Source organism: Pelmatolapia mariae, linkage group LG20 (genome assembly GCF_036321145.2).
Source record: "Pelmatolapia mariae isolate MD_Pm_ZW linkage group LG20, Pm_UMD_F_2, whole genome shotgun sequence".
NCBI lineage: Eukaryota > Metazoa > Chordata > Actinopteri > Cichliformes > Cichlidae > Pelmatolapia > Pelmatolapia mariae.
In genome coordinates, this window is record NC_086244.1 from 15,198,050 (window position 1) to 15,220,993 (window position 22,944).

Sequence of the window (22,944 nt, forward strand, 5' to 3'; positions counted from 1 at the left end):
TAGGGCCAACGGCGTACTTTGTTGAATTTTCTTTTTAACATGAATGTAGAGTCTCTTTTATTCTAAAATAAAATAATCAGCATGAGTAATTTGTGCAAAAATGCTGAAGAAGAACACTAAAAACACACTCTGTATTTCGTTACCCTGTGTTTATACATGTGTAATAATAATAAAGTTGACTCTAATCCTAAAATGTTAAAGGAAAAAGCAGCAGATTTAGCACCTATTTTATTCCACACCATTATTTTTTCCTTTAGGTAGTGAGGTTATTTATTTATTTGTTCAAAACTATGAGTAATTCTTGTGGGCAGATATACTTTGTGTTTTGTTATGTTTTGTTTTTTATTTTGAAGGATTTGGGTGGTATTTTAGATTATCAGCTCCCAGGGGAGGCTGCAGCACTGAAAGCGCTGCAACACATCAAGATTTGTCAAAAGGCTAAATTCTTGTGTGGTACAGCAACCCAGCGAGCTGAGGAACATTATAAACCCTTGCTGGAGTATTAGCTCAAAGCCATTTTGACTCTGCAGAGACCTCCATCACAACTAATCAAAAACAAGCTTCAGATTCCTAAAAATAATAGCTCATTAGAGAGAGAGAGGATTATTGTTGTTCTAAGGCAAAACTGTCCAGACCAACAAATGCAGTCTAAGTAGCATACACCGTATGAAAGCTTAATCACCTATTCATTGCTCCACCAAGCAATCGATCACCCACAGGAGTTGTAATTATGCATTTTTTATTGACAAAAATCAAGTTCATTTTGAAAATTAAAACAAAACACACTGAAAAGACAACTTTGCCAGATATCTCAGATTTAACCGAAATGTGAAAGGTAACTGGGTTCAATTCACTGAATAAATGCTTAGAAAAAGATGGTAATTTCTTTATGAACACAGGTTGCAGACTGTGCAGAAGTGCTCGGGAGATGATCCAGTATATAGTAGCATGATGCAAGCTAGGGTCATGCACACTGAGAGGCACAACCAAGTGCCTGGGATAGCGTACAGCAACATTTACTGCATATGGACTACAAGTCCTGATGGGTGAAACCATCAAAGGTGGTTGAGAACAACAGAACTACAGTCCTTTGGGACTCTGAGTTCCAGACAGACAAGCAGCTGCTGGCTAACCAACCAGATAGGCTGACAGGCTGACAAGACTGCAGTTGTGACAGATGTGGCGATCCCAGCAGACAGAAAATTCAGGAAGATTCAATAATAGAATCAAATAAAATAAAATCCAACAATATCAGAGGTCACTGTCCAAAAGAGTTCAATCCTAGGAACAAGACACTGTGGAAAAGCCTCAAAGTTTCTCATTTTGGTTATGTTCACATCCATCCATTACATTGAACTTTTACTAGTATGGCATACTGAAATGGATGTAAGAGACATAATTTCAGAGGCAAAATATGAAAACATGAAACTATGCTTATGGCCTAGGTGAAGGCCAACTAACCCTACCCTTGAGTGGCTTGCTAATGACCCATTAGTTTCAAAGAGGTGGAAAAAAAATGCATTTTTAAAGCAAAATCCTCTCAATGCTATTTATATCATTTATTTCAGGCAATTCCATGTGATGACCACATACATGAGATGGTGCTAATAACAGTAATGCAATTATGACACAAGGAGCAAGATCTTCAGGTTCATCAGGGTTCATCCTCTGGTGTCCAAGTGTCTATAGCTTTTGAATACACCAATACCATTATGTGATACACTCTAATGTACAGAAATATTTCTCATATCTGCTTTCCTATTTTTCATAGTAAGACAGACATGGTATGAGCTGCAGTAAATGCAGTATTTACTTTGTTTTGCTTTTGAAAAAGTGGTCAGTATGTGTATTGTTGTGAAAATATGGTCAGTGTGTGCCTCCAGAGCCAGTGGATCACTGCAGGGACTGAGTGCGCTCAGTCCGTCTGCTCACTCTGAATGTCAATGTATTCCAACAGGCCCCAGGGAACCGGGGCCATAATGCCGTTCACGCTTAATTGGGTGACAAATCCGGCAAACATGATTGTAAACATCCTGAAAGGGATACCTTGACATTTTGATTTCAGTCTGCGGTTGGGTTTCATTGCTGCAGACGAGTTGTTGTGTTGTTGCGGGGGAGAGTGGAGTTTCTAGATGACTGTTCACTGAACCAAAACATCATTTCTATCCATAGTTAAACTTCTTATTAAAAGTAATTGCTGTTCAGGGAGGGGAAGAAAATAGAGTAATGCATCTCATTGTTTGGTGCACCCATGCTTCCTGAAGCTGCCCTTTTTCCTAAATGTTTCAGTAGAAACTAAAGTTTCTGCACAATGAATGAATAAATGTCAGTCAAAGATTCACAATACATTCACGAAAAACAAATAAACAAATGATCCACCTCAAACCAGGATTTTCACAGTTCCCATTCACTGTTTGTGTAATCAGCAGTGCAATCTGGCATCATAGCTATTCATTTAAGGCAATAAGATATACAGTTGGCTGCTTTTCACTTGCATTAAGTTGATTCAAATCAAGGACATCCAACAGTGCTCAGAGAAACAAAGCAACCTTTAATTTAAAGTCCCAGAAAATTATTTTCAAAATTATTTTTGATTTAAATCTAGTTCTGCACCCTGTTTCTTGATTTCTTAAAGTGCTTTGTGCCCCATGTATGTGAAAAGCACAATGTAAATAAATCTTCTACAGTAGCTTGAAACAAGTTGTGCAAATAAGGGCTGAAAGACTAATAAAATGCCTTTAGAATAAGTTCCAAGTTTACATAGGTAGTAGATAGCTAATGATTGCATAGAAAAAAGGGAAGCTAAAAATATTTGCATATTTGCATGCATGAGAAAATATTTGATGTATAAACTTACTGCCTTTCTCCAATCTCCAGTAAGGTTCAGCTTTTTCATTTTGCCAGCTTGTAAAAGTGAGCTCTACCAACTTTCCCCCTTCATCCCACCAATAAGCAGCTTTCAGAAAGTGAGAAAGCATCTTCACAGAATGCAGATTTCCTGGTGTGGTAAAACTGTGGCCAAACTGTGCTCTGTCTCTATCTGGCACAGCTACAGTTTGTGCACTTGCAGTTGAATGTGAGCACCTGTTGGTTGTCTGTGATGAGAATCGTTAGCGCTTCCCTGAATGCTATGTGGTTAAAGGGCCTGTTTGGGAGGTCTTGTGTTTGGGAAATAGGTTCAGAAACAGGTTTGGCTTAAAGTTAGAGTCAGACCTACTATCAGTGTTATGTTTATGAGATCCTAACAAAGGGCAGAAGCTGTGAGACTTACCTGCTTCATATGTCGTAGCATGCGCCGTCATACTCCAGGTGCTGGACTTGCGGCCTTTGGTGACCATAACAGCGAACTCGTACATGGTGTTTGGTTTGAGGCCAGTGACCGTGTGGCTGAGGGCCGTAGTGTCTGCAGACTGGACACATGACATTATTTGGAAGCTTAGATGGCTTTATGTTAAACTAAACAATACGAGAATAAAGCTGCTATTAAAAGATAAAATATACAGCAAATACAATCAACGGATAAAATTACAAAAAAAAATAAAAAAATCACATTTCTAACCCTAAACCCTATGCTGTGGGAGTGATCATGGTGGGGCGCCTGGATCAACAATGCCAGGGCCAATTTTTTGTCCTAGTCCAGCCCTGAGGTCAGGGTTACTTATCATTATTACTGAGGAGCTTAAAGGTTTAAACATAGAAATATAATACAGTTATTTACAACTTTAGACTTTTATTAAAATTTGATAGTGTCTACTTCCCAAACTTTGATGTCTGATGACAGGGAAGAAGAAGCAAAGATGTTGTCACTTTCTCTTTGTCTACCCTTTATTAAGAACAATGGAGTCTGCCCTTGTATAGATTTCCTTTTTACAGTATTATGGGAGCACAGTTCAGATTATTTTTTCTAAGGTATTTTTCCCCCTTACAAGTTCTCAAGAGTTTGGTTTTCCAGGGAAACTCAGTAACCCAAAATCGAACAAGGATTTTTTTTTTATCTTGCTTTCAGACCACCATTAATGATACAACCCTTGTGTTTTTACTACTTCACTGCAACAGTGCTGCCTAAAATTTTAGGTTCTTTCTGCCAGCTGAGAGATTTTTTTATGTCAATAGAAGCTTCAAAAGTGTAAAAAATTATTAATAAACTTTGGTTTGTAAGACGACTCCATTCTCCAAGAGGGGTGTGCATGATTATTCTTGGTGGTATTGAGCAGCAGCAACAGATGGGGCACTTGTAAAAATGTTAGTGAATGAATGAGATGGAGATGAAAGGTATGAACTTTAATTCCTGTAAGCTGATAAATGAACAGCAGCAGGGGGTGGAGATGCAGTTGTGAGACTGTGCATCCTGGAGAAATACTGATAAGGTATATTTGAAATTAGGGTCAATAATAAATGTGTATACAACATCATTTCAATTTGTGACTACAGCTAAAAGAGAAAAAGTGGCTAAAGAGGTAATTGTTTCACTGTTTTTGCAAATTACATGCAAGACTTGAATTGTATGAACTCCAGAGTCATGTCCTAAGCTGGGACAAACAAATCCAAACTCAAGCCCAAGTTAAGAAAAGTCCCATTATTAAAACTTAAATCCTTTCATTTCAAATATCTAACACAGCATCATTTGTCAGGTAAGGCTTTACATAATGAGTAGATGCTAAGGGAAGCAAAATGTCAAGATACTGTGAACTCCATGTTAAACCTCATGTCAAAGTTTGGACCAACAAATTAAGTTATAAGACAAATCATGAATAAAGAGAAGTCCCAGAATTTTGAATAATTAGGAAGGCATTATTTAAGAGGTAATGTAAATCTAGTAAACCTAGACCAGTAGATGGTAAGTTAAGCACAATGTTAAGATTGTTGAAATAACCCTAATCCAAGACAAGTAAGTCTTGTCCAAGCTGAACTATAAGGATCGACAGGTTCCAAGTGAAGAATATCCATGCAATCAAGTCTCATGACAAAGTTTTCTGTCAAATCCTCAAAATTATCTCTGATGACCGCTGGATCCTAAGTCAGGTCCTAAAGCCCCAAGTCAATCCCCCAAGGAAATACTGAAGGCAGCTAAATAATATACATTTTTTTAAGTCCTAAGTTAAATCCAAGCTTTAAAAAATTTATGTAATCTGTTTTGTTTATTTTGCAGGATTAGTTTAAAATACATGTCTTGCTAAAAGCTTATTTTGATTTGTAATGGAAGCCACTATTTATTTGCACTTCACAGAGACAAGATAATAATCAGTCTGAAATTGAGATATACACAAATCCAAAACAAATTATTTTCTTGGTCCTACTGTTGATTCAACATTACTATGTGATACTAAAGATATCTGTTTGACAATTAGATCATTTGCTTTTTTTATATTTTAAGTTTTAGTTTCGCTCCAATCAAAATCAAAGGTTTTATTTCACTTTCAAAATAAAAGTCTGAGGGTAAAAGTCCTCAAATGTAATGTCAACACCCAGAGCATGGACATGAGAGTCTGTGATTTACCTTGTACTTTCCACTGGTGGAGTAGCTTGTCTTCCACTTGACGGAGTAGTAACGAACTTCCGATGACTTCTGGTTCTTGGTCATAGAGTTGTCGGCCCAGGAGACACGGACTGAATCCGAGGACAGAGCCACAGCTTGAACCCCCACTGGGGGGATCATGGGAGTGCTGGTGTCTGGCATGGGAGTGGGGTATTTATCAAAGAGGTGGAAGAGGTCATCCTCAGATGGGTCAATGGGGTCTTGGGGGGGTTAGCGGTAACCAAGGTGTTTGGGAACATTTAATGAAATCATACAAAGCAATGGAAGTGCAATAATGATGTTTATATATGGGAAACATATTGAAGACAAATATATAATTACATAAATAATAAATAGATAAGATGACATGCAAGTTTGGAAGAGACATGCAGCAGGCAGCCATGTTTGTTGGAGAGGAAAAGGAAGAGTGGTGGATGAAGAAGTGGAAAAGAGGAGAAAAGGAGAGAAAAAAGACAAAGATTAAGGAGACAAAGAGAGATTAAAGACATTTTCCTAAACAGCAAGTGGATCCACAGACCCACAGAGGGGTGGGGCCTACAGGACAAACCCATTTTGGTGACCACAGTTACTATAATGGACAGAACCAATGGCCAGTGACACTTTTTTTTTTTAATTGAAGAAAGTGAGGAAAAACAGGCCTTATTAAAAAGTATCTGTGTGAATGAAATCCAGCCATCCTGAGCCTTCTGCATATTTAAACAAATATAAACTCATTTATGTGGATCTGTGGTTCCAGAAAACCAGAGAGCTTACGCTACCTTCAGATGCTTTAAGATATCTTTCAGGAACATAAATTAAACACACTGCGTTTAAAAAATGTACCTGATTTTGATCAAATTTCTCCATTTTGTCAATCACTTATTTGTCATTAAATTACTGGGAATCTCTCCAAAATCAAGGAATCATGTGTGTGTGTGTGTGTTTGTCCTTTGCCTATGCGTACAACCAACAATCCCGTCTACATCAAACTTGGTAGGAACCCAGTTAAGTACATTGCTGAGTTTGAAGACATAATGGTCAGTGGTTTTAATGTAATTGCTAAAAAACATTTAATAACACTTCCAGCTACCCACTTGTGATATGTTTCGGGGAACACTAGTGAATTCTAGTCATGGCATCATCACCACAACTAAACCTACAAGAACACTTCTCACAATATGCTACTCAATTCCTGATGCTTCAAAGCAATGGAACCGCAAGATTACATTTCAATTGGATTATTTTTAGCACTTCCATCAGTTAGCTGTGTTCCCCAGACTCAAGACGCTTGTATACTGTACCAGTATACAAAATACATGTGGATGTACTTCACTGAGGGTACACTCAGAGAAGCACATCCACATTTTCATTGACTGTATCCTCTTAGTTGTCCTCTTCAGGAAACTGTAGCATTATGTGTGTGTACCGCTTTCACAACAAAAAATTTCTTACATGTGAGGTGTTTGGAGGACATTTACGGGGTTACACTCTCCCCGAACAGATACTCTTTTAGTAACTTGTAAATCTAAAGATAAGAAAAGTCAGTAGTGGAGCTGGAGATGCAGGCTGAATACCTCAGTGAATGTGACTTCTGAACCAGAAAAATGGAAGAGCACCTGAAGGCAGCAGGATGTGAAAAAAAGGCGTTAACAGATGCTAACAGAGAGCTGGAACGAGCTGAGGTAAACACAATGAACTAAAGAGTGAATAAAAATAAAAGCAACTCTGCTGGTTTCAGCTCTGTGACCTCTGATCTACAGACAGCCAAACCTACTGAAAGCAGAAACACAGTGATGCAGATCGTTTAAAATACACACAAACACACCCACAGTAGAGTTAAGAGCGCTGTTTACTGGTTCACTGCAAAGCCGCTGACACGAATTTGAACTGAAATTTTATTTTTAGTCTTTTTCATTTAATGAGCAAAACAGCCTGTAGGGCAGCTAAAAATGAGCATTTGTAATGCGGGAAAATCTCTGTGCGGTTTGGTACTGGCAAAAATGCTGATGACTGAGATCAGATATATGGAATATGGAAAAGTTAAAAGATGCCAAAAAAATATAAGAACAACTTTATTGCTTATTTAAATGTTGCTTTACTTTACTGTGAAAATAGAGGACAGTCAGCTCCAGCTGAGAGTGCTTTTCTTCTTCTCATTCTATTCACACTTACTTCTAGAAAATAAGACGAGAGAAAGCTGATCTTTGTCTGTCCTTCTGCAGTATTTTTTTTTCATGATTCGAACATCTTTTCACCGAGCACACTTACTGTCTGACACCCACACACATGGATTTTAGAAGTGTAACTCGAACAAACCATTTTGAACTTTACATCTGCTCACACTGCACTGTCTCCTCGGGCTTCACATTAACAGTCCTCAAATTCCACCTACACTATCTGGACTTCTTGAGGGGTCAAACTGGGCTATAGATTTAAGTGGGAAGTCTGCTGGCTACCACAAAACTACCTCCATTACTTATACTGACACACTGATCAGTAGTGATTCTACCGAATCCATGTATTTACAACCATATACCCAGCAGTGGTCTGGTTTTAATGCATAAAGTCTTCTCTTGCAGCCACATTTAATGTAACAAGAACAAGAGTGCTTCAAATTATTAATTTAATGAAATTATTAAATCCATGTGATACATAGAAGAATACTTATTATGCTCATTTCCAGACACATATTTGTATATTTTTGGACTCTATTATAGTAGCTGTGCATGAATCATGAAATAAATAACAGACACACACAGAAAAAGAGAGCAAAGTGTCTGCTACTGAAAGAAATAAGCCTTACAGTAAGATAAAAGTAGATCTCTTTGTGGAACAAACAAATCTCGAGTTTACATTTTCATATAACAGTGCAACAGATCGATATTTTTATGCCACATAGCTACCATAAAAATGTTGTCTTTTAAAGGAAGAGCTGACAGGAAGTAGAGGATTTCTGGTACACAATTGGTATGCATCTGCAAGCCACACCTGCCTCCACCTCTGCTCCTCCTTTTGGTGCTATGTCTGACCTAGTCAATAACAATAACTGCTCTCCAGTCATCCAGCTTTCCACATAGAGCTGTGCCAACATAGAAAGCTCTCCAAACAGAGCCAAATATAAGGTACGCTTACTAAATTTGCTTTTACAGTAATAACTTTTAAAGTGTGGCTTATGTTTCCAAATACCTTTTAGGGACTGGATTAGTAGATTTGTGATATGTGGATGTCACCAGTATAGAGACCAGCTTCCTTTAGTAAGGGAATACTGTTGACATTGAGAGTATTAAAAAAGTTCAGTTGGAAAATAAACTTTTTTTCATATACATGGAAAAAGCTATGAAAATAATATTAAAGTTTTACTTTTTGTTACAAAGATTTGATGATAAAATTAAACAAGTTTAAAATATTTAGAAGTAATTCCTGTGAGACAAATTTCAAACTGTTCTAAACACTTGGTTTGACAGTTTTTGTCATGTCATTGAATAAGGACACCCTAATATGGTCATCTCAGGCAGCCCCACCCACCTGCTGCTAAAACCTCTACATTCCTAAGAGATAGCCAATCAGAGGCAAGTAGACGAAAAGAGAGGAACAGGACTTTATTTCAGACAAAGGGTGAACTAAGGTGCAGCACCAAAGTCTTTATAAGATAAAGATGGATTATTTTGAACTGTAATTAATGCAGAGCTACTCTGGTAGAGTCCAAGAAACTGAGCTGGAAATATTGCAGAATGAAAAAAAGAAAGAACAAAACCCCACCCCCAGTAATATTATTTCAATTTGATGACAAGTCAAATAGCTTTACTGCATTTCTACGGTTTACACCACTGAATGGTATCGCAGGTTGAAACTCTCTGTGCGAGTTCATATGAGGGTAGCATCAGTTGTGGGAGCTGACGCGGGCTCATCCTGTTGCATCTGCAGTGTAAACGAGAAAATCAACATTGACATCTGATGTGCAGCTGCAGGCCAAGAGAGAGAGAGAGAGCGAGACTTGATGAGAGAGAACGAATGTGAGAGAGAGAGAGAGAGAGAGAGAGAGAAAGAGAGAAATTGATCGAGGAGGTGTTTGGAGCTGCGGGGCGAGCTGCACCAGGCGGTGTCGTGGTTAAACTGGTCGTCCAGCATCACAATAAAGCTCCAGTCAGGACAGAATACTGATGAGGATGAAGGACACGCCTCTTCCTCCACCCCCATTGCACTCTTCTCTCTTTTCTCCTCCTTTCTCTCAAAAGTCCTCTTCTGTATTCTCACATTTCTTCATCCTTTCTAATCCCTCTTACCTTCCCTTACTGCTTTTCCTCCTTCCTTTCTCCTGCTCTAACTTTCTGTTCCTTCTTCACTTCTCTCTTCCCATTACGTTGTCCCTCATGTATTTACTTCTTCCTTCCTCTCCATTCTTTTTTCTCCCACTATCCTCTTATCCATCCCATCATCTCTCTCGCTGTCTCCCTGTCTCTGCGGTCCTCCAGTCGTTGATTAAATGGCAGCATGGCGGTTGGTTAGGGATCAGTTCTGCCTCTGCAGTGTGCGGGCGGCGAGGCGAGGACGAGGCAGTATATTAACGAGGATCCCGCCGTTAACGAGCCATTTTTTAAAGCTCTCGTAAAAAAAAAGAGAGAAAAAAAAGAAAGAAGAAGAAGAAGCCTTTCCAGCAGGCTGCTGCCATGACAGGACAGACAGACAGTGTGTGTGTGCGGGTATAGGTATGTCTGTGTGTCACTGTTGACGACCTTGGCAGAACAGTAATGGGTTTAGTTTCTATCTCAGCCCTCAGGGTCTTGGCTTATCAACTCCTGACTGTCACATTGCAACGCCATGTTAGACTGTATATCTGTAAAGAACTCCACCTGTATCTGTGCATCGCTGAAGAGCTCCAGCTTTGTGTATGCATCAGTGCAAAACTCCAGCTACGTATATGTATCTCTACTCTGGATGTTTCTGTGAGATTCCAGAAAACTTCAGATAGGTCTACGAATCTCAGGAATTCTAAGTTTTTGTCTACAAATGTCTACATTATTCCACTTCTGTCTACAAATCTGCAGGTCTTTAAAACTCAAGATGCATCTTAGGAGTTCTAGATTACAAGATGTGTCTCTGCACATCTCTAGAAAATTCTACATTCCTCCAGAAAACTCAGGTGAATCTCCCAGATACCAAGGGTTCCAGATGTTTCTACCTATATCCAGAGAACTCAAGATGTGTCTATAAATTTGCAAAATTCTTTTTTTGTGTGTTTGAACTCTCTGGTTGACATTAGCATATCTACAAATCTCTAAAGAACCACAGTCGTCAAATCTGCTGAAAATCATATATGTATGATCCGAAGAACTGCAGATGTTTCTACATGTCTCTAGAAAACTCACGGTGTCTATGCATTACTAACAAAACTCTGGATGTGTCCTGAAACATCTAAAATAACCCTACATGGTTTTGAATCTTTATGAAGCTCAACATGTCTCAGAAAGACTGTAAACATGTTGACAAATCTCAGAAACATCTGGAGTACATGTATCAATGCAACATTTCAATGTGTCTGTATTTCTATGAAACTCAAGATGTCTACATATCTTGGGACAGTATCCCCATTCAGGATGTCCTATAATCTCTAGAATACAGATATGTATTCTTGTCTAGATAACCAGAGATTCCTTCAGACAACTGGAGACCTGTTGCACTTGTTGAAAATTTTAGTTATATATGTATGGAGAACTCCACATGTGTCTACAGAAAACCAGATCTTACCTATCTACATGTAAAGATCTTCAGGTACGATCAGTGCAGAACGCCAGTAAGTCTACCAATCTACAGAAAGCCTCTGGAAGTGCTGAAGTGTGTAGTACTACTTAGTACTACTACCAACATATTCATAAATCAACATGTGTTGGTGTATAGGAGTCCAGATGTGTTTACATATGCCAAGAGAACCTCCAGATGTACTTACAAATCTCTACGGATCTACAGATGTCCTCCACTCTCTCAGATACTCAGGTGTGTTTAGAAATGTTCAAAAAACTCCACATGTGGAGGTGCATTACTACAGAACTCCAGATGTTTTCAACAATATCTCTACAGCCGCAGGTGTTTATCAAATATCCATACATCTCCTTATGTGTTTCTCCACAAGACCAAATATGTTTGTGTAATTCAAAAGGTCTCTCAATGTGTTTACAAATCACCACAGAACCCCAGGCGCGTTTACAGATCTCTGCAGAATTGCAGGTGTATCTATATTGCTATAAAAAATTAACTTTTTATTGTACGTCTGTAGAACTACACAGAGATAAAGTATTGATCACTGTAAACATGACCACGCCTGATCCTTTGTCTCTTCTTTTGGACTGTTATGCCCTTCTTGGTCATCTATTTTTCTGCCTCCGTATTCTTTCCATGGGCTTTCATTAAAGTTGATGAAATGTCTCTCTATCCAGCGACCCTTTCTTCTGTTTTTCTCTGTATGAGATCCACATCTGACCCTTATCTCCCATCCACCGCCTCTCCCTTCCTCTCTTAAAGAAATCTCAATCAAAGACAACAAGTTAAAAATAACCTCGTTGTGAGTTTCGCCACAAAAACATCCAGCACTGAAGGTTAAGAAACTTTGGTGAGCAAAGTTTTCTCCACTGCTGGTTTTTCCTGTGACTATCATCACATCATGAGGGTAGAAACGTTTTATGAGAGTTATAAAGGATTTATGTCAGCTGCAGGCTGCTGGGTGTGCAGAGAAGGGCCGGCTGTTTAATTCATAAGATGAAACTTGGCTCTGAGTTGGATGTGTTTCATTTATCTCACTTCTGCAGCTCATCGTCTGCAGGGACAGCTAATGAGTCTCTCTCTGTTTCACACACTCACACATATAGTAAAGGCATGGGTATAAGCCATCAAACATTATATCAATCAATATATAAACAAATATAACTACAGTACATGTTAAACACACCAAAGGTTGTGGAGTTACATGTTAGCAGAGTACTCGGCATTAATATTTCAGGACTTCACATCCAGATTGAAGTCTAATTATTAGAAAGCGCCTCTTCTAAATCAAAAACATAACTACACTGGTTTCACTAGCATCAGCTCAAACATGCCTGGAAGAGAAATTGCAAACAAAACAGCAAAAAAATTAGATTAAAGACATCTCGGCTTTCCTTACTTTAGCCCCTTCTTCAGTGTTCAAAAGCACGAAGCCAGATATATCAGCTTTTCAAAAAGTTTGATTTTCCCAGTCATGAGTTTGACTTGGATATTGATCAAGCTGCAGCCTCAAGCACTGAAAAATGAGGCCAGTGTGGAAGTGCCAAAACCTTCCACAGTTTCTCTAGTGGCCACTCGAACTGGCTCCAAAAGAGAGCGAAAGCAAACATGTTTACAACCTGCTACAATCTTCATATTACTCACCTGTTCAAACAGTAACTGGACTTAAACCTCTGCATGATTAGGTGTGTGTCCACTCTGATAGGTGGGCTATTACAGTAAGCAAAATATGATGTAAAAGTGTAAGTGTGTAAGTGTAATACTGTTATTATTTCTCAAGCTATTAATCCTACTTGCTCCTACAATGGCTGCTACCGCTACTTCCACTGAAGTTAACAATTTCAGCTACAACTACTAATGCTAAGGCTTAAAATGCCAAAAAAGCTACTAATACTGTTGGACACATCTGCTCCATCTAGTGATACAGCTAATACTGCTAATATAAGCCTCATATTCTGCACTGGCATGTTATTATATATTAATCAAATCTGCTGCCTTAGTGCTCTGTAAACACAGATTACTAGGATTGTTATCGGCGCCTGGTGAGTCATCCTACCTGTCAGGGATCGAGTGACGGCGCTCTCGTACAGAGGGACTCCCTCCCCAGCATTATTGAAAGCCTTCAGGGAAATCACATAGTGCGAGCTTGGCTCTGAGGAGAAGAAAGAGAGAGAGAGCGAGTCATTTTAAATGGCATCTGCCACAGTACATTATCATGTTAAGATGCAACTGATTGCTTGCTGTCTTCTATGTGTTTCAGCAGGGTCTACTTAAAGGAAGCATCATTAAAAGTAAGTGGGGAAAGGTCAAGACTAGTTTGACAGAAGTGACTCGACATGAACATAAGTCTTCAGCTAAATCCTGCTCAGTGACTGTAACTTTTCTCTAGTTTGACAGTAAACACAGAAAGCTGCACTTTTTCAAGAAGATGCAGGACTTTTCCTGAATCAAGTTTGTCACATGAAATCTGCAAATGTTACAGGATTTTTAAAATGAGGTGTTAGAGGGGGACTGCCATGTTATCAGTTGGTATAACTCAAAAGCACAAGATTCAGTAATGAGGTGATGACACATTTGGGCCTAACCTAGAATACCTTAGACGCGCAGTAAGAAGTGTCCTACTGTTCACATGTGGTTTAAATGTCATAAACTGGCTTTGACTAGTTTAAGCATAGAGTTTGTGGGACAGATGTGGTCCAAATGCCTCATCTGGTCCATATAAGGCAGGTGTGGCTGAACTAAAGAAGCAACAATCAAGGCCAAGTTGGTCATGTAGGTCAAACATTCCTTTCTATTTGGGCCACAAAGTCAACGGTGCAGCGGTGCACCTGCAAGCCAATTGGTAACCCACTTTATCAGTGTCATGTTTTTTGTGATGATTGATCCCTGACCTGCTTTATTTTGTGGGTTTTGCTTGTCATGCTTGCTCTCCAACGTTCCACATATGCACATGAAAGGCTGGAGAGCTCTCAGTAGAGAGTCCTGCTGCCAAATATAAATTGCTGCTGGCGTAAATATCAATCTCCCAGTGACAACAGTAGCCCTAACTAAATTTTGTTTTATTGAGCTGAGTGGCAGAAGTAAAGAAAATCGTCTCACACATCCTTTGTTGTAAATTTTCAAAGGACTTACAGAATTGTAGTCAGTGGACCAAACCACCATGAGGAATATGAGGGGGATTCAGTTTTTAGAACTTTATTGTTTTGAAGTCATAATTAGCTGTCAGAGCTTCCACTACATATAATTGCATTTTTTAGATTATTTTGTTCTATTTTTCCCACATATTTTCTGCCCACAGTTCCACTGATGTGACAAATAATTTTGGCAGGGTTAGTGGCCAAGTCAAAGCCACCTGCTTAGCCACACCCTTGCCGCAGACATCTGTAGTCATCATCATGCAGCGGCTCATCCTGCCACAGCCGGTCACGCGTGATGATGCTGCATGTTCTCGCCATGTTGCGCCAAACCTTCGCAGCAGTTAGGCAAACACGGCAGCTCCGCTCCCCAGACGCCTCGCCGCATGAATTAATGATCGCTATGAATTATAAATACCGTGTACATATGTGTACTCACTCCCACGTGGGCCCGATTTTATTTTTTCCATCACTCCTCCATTATGAGACCTGAGATGGGAATTCTCAGCCGCATATAAAATTGCACCCTATTTGTTATTGTCTTCTTTGGCATGCAAATTGGTTGTTGCGCTCACTGGGGAGGATGTTTTCTCTTTTTCGACCTTTCACAATTAGATTTCCACCTCAAGCAGCTTTCTTATTAAATTCTTTTAAATTATTGATCGTAATTAAATGGGGGATTTCATCATCATAATGAATTAATGGAAGAGGCAAACGCTGTGTCAATATTGGCACGCTGTCAGCAGGAGCAGCTGGATTTATGAAGGATGAACTTATTAAGTAGGTGCTGTTGATAAGCATGCTGGAAATGCCATGACATGATGAATTATTTTGCCGCTGATAAGAGGAAGGACAAGAAATGAAAAAGGTTCTGACAGTGATGGAAACTACTGGTGATTAATATTCTGCTTATGACTGCAGGTGTTTCTGGCTATGAGGCCTGGTGTTGCATCAGGTGTCCTACAGCTCTGCCAGTTTGCCCTTTAGCCAGACACTGAGTAGATCCAGAATATCCTAAATTCACGGTAAGGCACCTAGCTCCTAAAGGATGAACACTTTGCTGAAATAAGTAAAAATCTGTCCACATTTGGATATTTAGATACTGAGACTGTGTAAAATAACTAAACTTTTCCCCCAAACTGTGATACTTCGTCCTAATGGCCTTTTTCCACTGAATGCATCATTCATCATGTAAAATCACAGTCAAATAAGAGCCATTACATTAAGACGGTTTCCACTGGATGTGGATAATCTCATACTCTAAGATGTCCTCTTTGGAAGCAAGGTTGAATTTTAACAAACTTTGACTTTAGTAAAAGGGTGAATAGCCTATAAAAATGAGCAACTTGTGTCACAAGAGTACCTCTACAGTAAAAATAAGCCAAGCAGCCTCTCAGGATGAAATAAAAAAAACAACAACAATATGGAATGCCAAAAACTGCAGTTCTGCTAACGACCAGTTGGTGGTGGTTATCTTCTGGCTCGTTTTGATAAACACAGACTCCAATGTTAAAATGTCCAACTTTACAGCAGAAATTAACATGTATACAGCCTTTTACTGATAACAGTTTTGGTCTTTATGGATAATTTCAGCCTTCATAACAACTGCATAGGGATGAAGTTTTATATCACTCATCCATCTGGATACAGGAGTTAGGAACTTAGTGACTCTGATTGACCGGTCCCAGCACAGAGAGCTATAGACAGTCCAATCTGCTAGCCCACCCCTTACTAATCTGAGGCAGTGAAATGGACCTCTCAATCACCTCTGCAGTCCTGCTGTGAGGTGCAGACTGCCCAAGATGTTTGTGCTTCTGTTTTGGAGAGTGATATTCACGTATTTATTGGTCAGTAACAATTATATGCTTTATGAATATTCATGATTCATCAGCATATGTCACTGTTTTGTTTCAGTACATTGAACTGTGATGAAAATGCTGGAAAAATTATGTTGATCCATAAGAAATGGTGACCTGTTTTGGCCTCAAATATTAAACCTGTTCACTGCTTGCAGTAAATCAGACTTTGAAAGCACAGCTCTCAGTTGGAAGGTCTGTTTTGTCTCCTTTTGTTGGCACTAGCTGGCGGGTAATGTAGGCTGAACGTGTCCTGGATGAAAATGGTATCCATTTTCTTAGCAAACTATAGGTGAAGTCACTCCAGCCACTTTCATACCTAGGTTTTCAATGGAGTAGTATCTCTGCTTGCTGTCCACTCTGACCGTCTCAGCGTAGGGACTGCCTACTCCATAGCCAATAATGTAACCCCTGACCAGGATGTTAGGGCTGAGCGGTGGAGTCCAGGACATGATGATGCTGTTGGGAAGCGGCCTGACGTGCAGGGAGCTGGGCTGGTCAGGCACCTGACTCTCTGCAAACAAACCAAAAATAAAATGTCAGACACAAAGACAATGACAGCACTGTGGTTTGGGGACATCGGTACATCACTGACCTCTACCACCGCCAATAGTCTTAAAGCTAACCCTGTTAGTGCTCACAGAAGCAGGTACTTAGAGCAACTGTGGGTAATAAATGCTAACCCTGTTACCCCTAAAAAGACCTGACACTTAGTGTTATTCCTCGGGAACAGATTAGATGAGATTAGAGCACTCTCGGTCCTCGGGGGGAGATGCTTCATATCACTTTATTGAGTGATAATCCATCGAAATAAGATTTGTGTCTCCCTCTGTCCCGGCCCGGAAACACAGTTAGCATGGATGTGTTTGTTGTTTTTATCTCTGAAGCATCCTGCTGACCAGAACACCCTGGTGCTGAGCTGGTTATCGTTTTTTAAATTATTCTGCTAAGAGTTATAGGGTCGAAAATCCCCAGAGTTGCTAGCCAGTTTGTTTCTGCTGATTGTTTTTGCTTCTGTCTATAGCCTCGTAATGGCTTTGTAACTCTCGATAACATAGCTGTAGGCAGATATGAAGACAGTTTTAATGCTTATGAATATACAGTAACCATTATAACTGAGTTATCAGTTTATCTTTAAAGAGTACCTTTTATACTTATGTCCCATCAAAATATACATTCTGGGGCTGAAATGTGTCTCAGATAGTTGATAACCCGAGGGGATGCACCAAGGCCCAGTATAAGATAACAGGGTTCATACAAAGCTGTTCTAGTACTTTAGTCCATGAATAAAAATATAGAACAGGAAATGAGGAGAACAGACTAACTTTAAAGCACTAAATCCTCCACTTCTGTCTTTGCTGAGAGTGTTATAGAATAGCTGCTGACAAACAAATTTGTTCAGTACTACATTATCGTTGTTTTGAATGCTAGATAGCAGTCCAAATGGAAGGCTCGGTGACCGTTACATAATTCAGAAGAAAGCAGAGGGAGAAAGAGATGTTTTTTATTTGGACAAATTAAAAAAAAACTCCCAAATGACATTGTTTATCTACCCTCATATGCAAATGTGCAAATTCTTTACGTTGTTCATGTACTGCTCATTCATTAGTATTTAAGCTTAAATGAAGCAAATCCTTCTGTTTTCGATATACTTACACATGGACGACAGCTTTTCCTTTTCTTTCCGCTTTATTCCATCTCCTCTCCCTTCCCCCCCTCTTGAGTTAAACCTTCCATCAATCCACCCGACACCCTTCTTTAACTGGTTAAATATTTATGTGAGTGTTAGGGCAGTGGAGGTATTTACATCCTGTTATACAGATCACCGCTGTCACACACACGTGCACACAAAAACACACACGCTCTATCACTCTCTGTTTTTACCATCCAGGTCATTCTCTGGCGTCTCAGCGGTGTACCAATCGCTGGCCGGGCCTGTCCCATTTGCTGTCATTGCTGCTACCTGGAAACTGTACTGACTGCCCTTCTCTAGACCTGGAAAGAGAAAAAGAGAGAGAAAGCATGTCATTATACCTTCATCATTTTCCTGTTGTACGGCTGTAAAAACACAGGTTTGCTGCTTATAACCGATTCACAATCAACACAGTGTCACAGTCATAAATGGACCCAGTACCACTCCAGGACTGAAAAATGAAATACAAAAAATACAATTCCTCAAATGGCCACTTGAGGCTCACTGTCATATCAACTGTGTGGTGAGTGTTGTTTATATTGAATAACTCCAATATTTGGATTTTTATAAAAGTTTAAAGTTTGCAATTGAATGTCAGCACAGGTAACTGTAGCAGGGAGCTGTGTACTAGTCTTCACCTACGCTAATTCAAAACGCTGAAAGGCTCCTCTGCACTGCACTTGTGGTCTTGGTGCCTTTTTCATAACATTTCTAATGGACCTCTCTGACAGACCTTAAGTCTTATATAGGCTTACTAGCTTAACTGGCCACTACCCAAGTTTATTTTATGATTCGAGAGCTTTTTCATTCATTTGAGTCAACATTTCAATTTATGACTGGACAGTGCCCTCACCCTTATTTTGAAAATTCAGTTGCTGCTAACCAGCTAGTTCTGCTCTTTCTTGTTTTGAGTTTTGCTACTGGCAGACTGGCCAGGTTGTAGTCTTGCTTGGGAGATCTTCCAAATATCGGTGTCAGTAATGGTCCTGTTAGTGATGGACTCCCAAGTGGACCATTTACTGTGCTGTTGTTGGCTCACACCATAATTGTGCGCTTTCCCTCCATCCACCTTAGCTACTATAAAGATAGCAAGCTCTTTCCTCTCCTTTCTGGTAGCCTTTGGATTGTCTTTTTGGCACTGTAACCCACCCTAGACCGACAGTGTTGGATTGTGTAAGACCAACAATTTCCTAGTGCTTCAGGCAATTTAAGGCCTTGTCTACCATTTGAGTTGCACTCCACTTGCATCCTGTGTGAGCTTCGAGATTGGCAGCTTAAATAGCCGGGTCTGCTGAGTCTCTCAGCTTGAAAAGGAGCCTTACCTTCTCATTTTTGTAGCCCACGCTAATTAACTAAAGTGGGAGCTGGTGTTACCGTTACTGCCGCAGAGGGGAGGAATTGAGCAAGGCTACAAAAAAGTACAACAATTTAAAAGCTACCAGAAACCAGAGTGATTAAATCTGTGTTGCTGTCAGATTGTATGATTGGACCACTTAAGCCATCTAGCCTGATATCAGAACACTCAGAGTGTTGCAGTCTATTAAGGAGCCGAGTTCAGAAGTGTTAAATAACTGTGACAATGATGCCCAGTACACACATAGCCAAGTAAACCTAGCATGTCATGCGTACCACAAGTATGCAGACATTTGAGAAGACAGTACTCTGAAGAATATTTAATAATTCTCATTCAAAAAAGGAAACAGATTTTTTTTACCTTGAAATTCCCATCCTACTGCTTGTTCCACTATGTGGGATAAGCAGTTAAGAAAGTGCATGGTTGGATTTGGGGCTTAGGTAATACGTGTCATTACATAAATGGAGTAAAATAAAGTTTTAATGTTAGCGTTAAGTATGTTTATTTAATCTGCCGTTCTTTTCACCTCCTCTGAGAAGCTGAGTTTTTTTTTTTTATTCAAGAAATCATTTTATTCATTTAAATTTGTCTTTTATTATCAGACAATAAAAAGGAGTGATTACTGCTGACGGCCGGGCTTGCAGCAGGCGGATCAGATTCCAAACACGCACACACACAAAAGCAGAGCTGCCACTGGGGAATGAATTCTGATGCGGACAGACAGATGAAGATAACCATCAGTGGAAAATAATGAAAAGGAAGATCAGTTTCATTCAAATCCTGCAAACCTCAAATTGAAATAATAGCTGGTGGCAGTTTGAATGCAGACACACAATCACACACACAGACCCAGACTTTTAATGCAGCTGTTTTTCACCAAAGTAAAGAAATAAATTGACAGTTCCACAGACATATTAAAGCACACACACATATCTTTAGGATTTACGTCTTCTTTGTCTCTATTTGAAGATTTACGCATGCCGACTGTCAGACTCGCATCACGTTCAGTGAAAACAATCTTCTGTGCTTTCATTAAATCCCCATATATATATATATATATAGATATATATATATATATATATATATATATATATATATATATATATATATATATATAGCACAGTCTGGCTGCAGTCTTGCAGATTTGTACAGCAGTTTTTGTGTAGTTTGGGCCAAACAAGCAGAGTCATTGTAAGAACAAAGAGTCCAGCTTTAAAAGATTTATTTGGGAGAGAAAATGAGGGCAAATACTAAAGGATGAGTCTGGTGATATATTGTAGTCTCTGAGAGATAACAGCCCCCTGATGAGACTGAATTGATCTTACTAACAAGTACTGTGTGCGTGAAAAAAGCCAAGATATTTCTCTTTCTTCTGTGCTAAATTTCCCAACAAATGCTCCTGCTTGAGTGATGTTTTATAAAGCCAACAGCAGATACATCTTTAACCATTTCTCTTTTCCAGACTAAATCAAATCACATGCCAGTTTGAAGAGACTTACCAGTGAACAGGTACCAGAAGTTGTTGGGTTCGATGGCTTCCTGGTCTCCACGTCGGCCCGTCTTCCTGTATTTGATCTTGTAAGCTGTGATGATCCCATTCTGGGCACTGCGTGGAGGAGGCTGCCAGGATACTTTGATGCTCTAGAAAAAAAAAAAAATAGAAAACAGTAAACAAAGGTGCCAAACATCATCTGACTGGTGATGAGGTTCATAGAGAAAGAGGTGTGGCTCATTAGGGATATGACAGTTTCACTTCGATTTTTATTGTCCTGCAAATGTCTTGCGTGGTTGTCCTGACCCTGGTTATACCAAAGGTTTCGTCCTGTTAAAAGAGAGTTTTTTCTTCCCACTGTGGACAAATGCTTATCCAAAGTGTTCGTTTGATTTGTTTCTGGTTGTTGATGGTTTCTCTCTATTATCGTAGGATCTTTACCTTACAATATAAAGCACCTTGGTGCTTTATAAATAAAATTGAATTGAATCGAATTGGTTCTCTTTATGGGTCTCTCTATTGTGTCTTGAACGTCTTTGAGGTCATTGTGAGTCTTTTTGAAGTAACTTTGTGCACCTTTGCAGTTGTTTTCCATTGTCATGACCCTGACTCATTGAGAAGGACAAAATATGGAGATCACACAGAAGAAAATGACATAAATCAAACAAGTCCAAACAACTCCACGAGAGCAGGAGGCAAGACAGCGCAAGAGACACTGATTGCTTTGGTGACTGATGCTAAGTGAGCCACTCCCCTAATCCATGGAGCTACAAAAACCTGGCAATGCATCTAGAGTCCTAAGGCCAAGGGTGGGCAACTCCAGGCCTCGAGGGCCGGTGTCCCTGCAGGTTTTAGATGTGTCCTTGAACCAACACAGCTGATTTAAATGACTAAATTAGCTCCTCAACATGTCCTGAAGTTCTCCAGAGGCCTGGTAATGAACTAATCATGTGATTCAGGTGTGTTGACCCAACGTGAGATCTAAAACCTGCAGGACACTGGCCCTCAGGGCCTGGAATTGCCCACCCTTGCCTAAGGCCCATCAGAATTTGTTCCAGTTATTTAGGTAGTATATTTATATATTTTGTAGTAAGTATTTTTTCTGTTTCTTTAAAATTCTTCTGCATCCCACTGTATCTTTTTAGATTTCTTTATAATCCTTATGTATCACTTTGTGAGCATGTTGGGCTCATTGGTAGTTGCTGTTTGTCTCTTTTTTCGCCTGTTTCTGGACATTTTACAACTCTTTTTGAATGATTTGGGTTAATGTGTAGTCCAAATTATGTGTTTGTAATCATTTTTGCATCGCACTTTCTGTGTCTTTGTTGCTCGCTTCTGGTGTGGTAATTTTGTCTCTATGTGGTTTGATTTACAGCTTTTATGGGCAGTTTGGGTCATTTAATGTAGATTTAAAATCTCTTAATTTTGAGTAATAATTCAGAATCATTTCTAACCACCAACATAAAATTTAGTACAAAAATTATAGACCTATTATCAGAGCGATAATGTGACTTTCAGTTTAATAGCCCATGTCCAAATTAACTTTTAAAATTTGAATTAAAAAAAGAACATTAAAGACTCATTTTTTCAGCCTTAACCCTCACCAGCTCATATGGAGTATTAATTATCTAGAGGCATACCAAGGTTGACGTGACAGTATGATCTTTACATTGATATCATGGTTGTGATATGCTCCATGGATTTGGGAATTACAAAGTGTTTTCTATTCTGTATGCATGGGCAAATAAAATATTAAATAACCCCGAGGGTGGAACTTCAACTGCATGCTGTCAAAATATATCACAAACACATAAATACAGCATAATTTCTGGAAGTATTGGTGTTTTCATCACAGGAGAGTGTGAAAAGGGTCTGCATGCAAATCTGATCAGCAATCAACAGAGAAGCTCATCTGGCTTCTGTTGTGTTTCTATTTCAATTTGCACGTGTGTGAGTGTGTATCTGTGTGTGTTTGGGTGTGTGTCGCATGAATTTTAATTGCTTTATTTGCATGTTAACAACCCACCTCTGACACACACAAACAGACACACACACGCATGCTCACACACAACAGATGTTTGCCTGGCCCCCAGTGTGCTCTGCTCTGTGAGGCAGCTGCCATCAACCAGCCTGCTGATATACTCAG

General features: G+C 39.4%; 1 protein-coding gene across 1 annotated transcript in view; it reads right to left on the bottom strand.

The window, feature by feature from the left end:
• Nucleotides 1-22,944, bottom strand: part of dcc (DCC netrin 1 receptor) — a 329,297-nt gene that overhangs the window by 68,193 nt on the left and 238,160 nt on the right. The window contains exons 13-18 of the mRNA XM_063465291.1: nt 20,806-20,947; nt 18,144-18,254; nt 16,579-16,773; nt 13,326-13,421; nt 5,498-5,736; nt 3,272-3,410 (exon numbers count right to left, since the gene is read on the bottom strand). Coding sequence (XP_063321361.1) covers nt 3,272-3,410; nt 5,498-5,736; nt 13,326-13,421; nt 16,579-16,773; nt 18,144-18,254; nt 20,806-20,947 — 922 coding nt within the window. The remainder of the gene's footprint in view (nt 1-3,271; nt 3,411-5,497; nt 5,737-13,325; nt 13,422-16,578; nt 16,774-18,143; nt 18,255-20,805; nt 20,948-22,944) is intronic.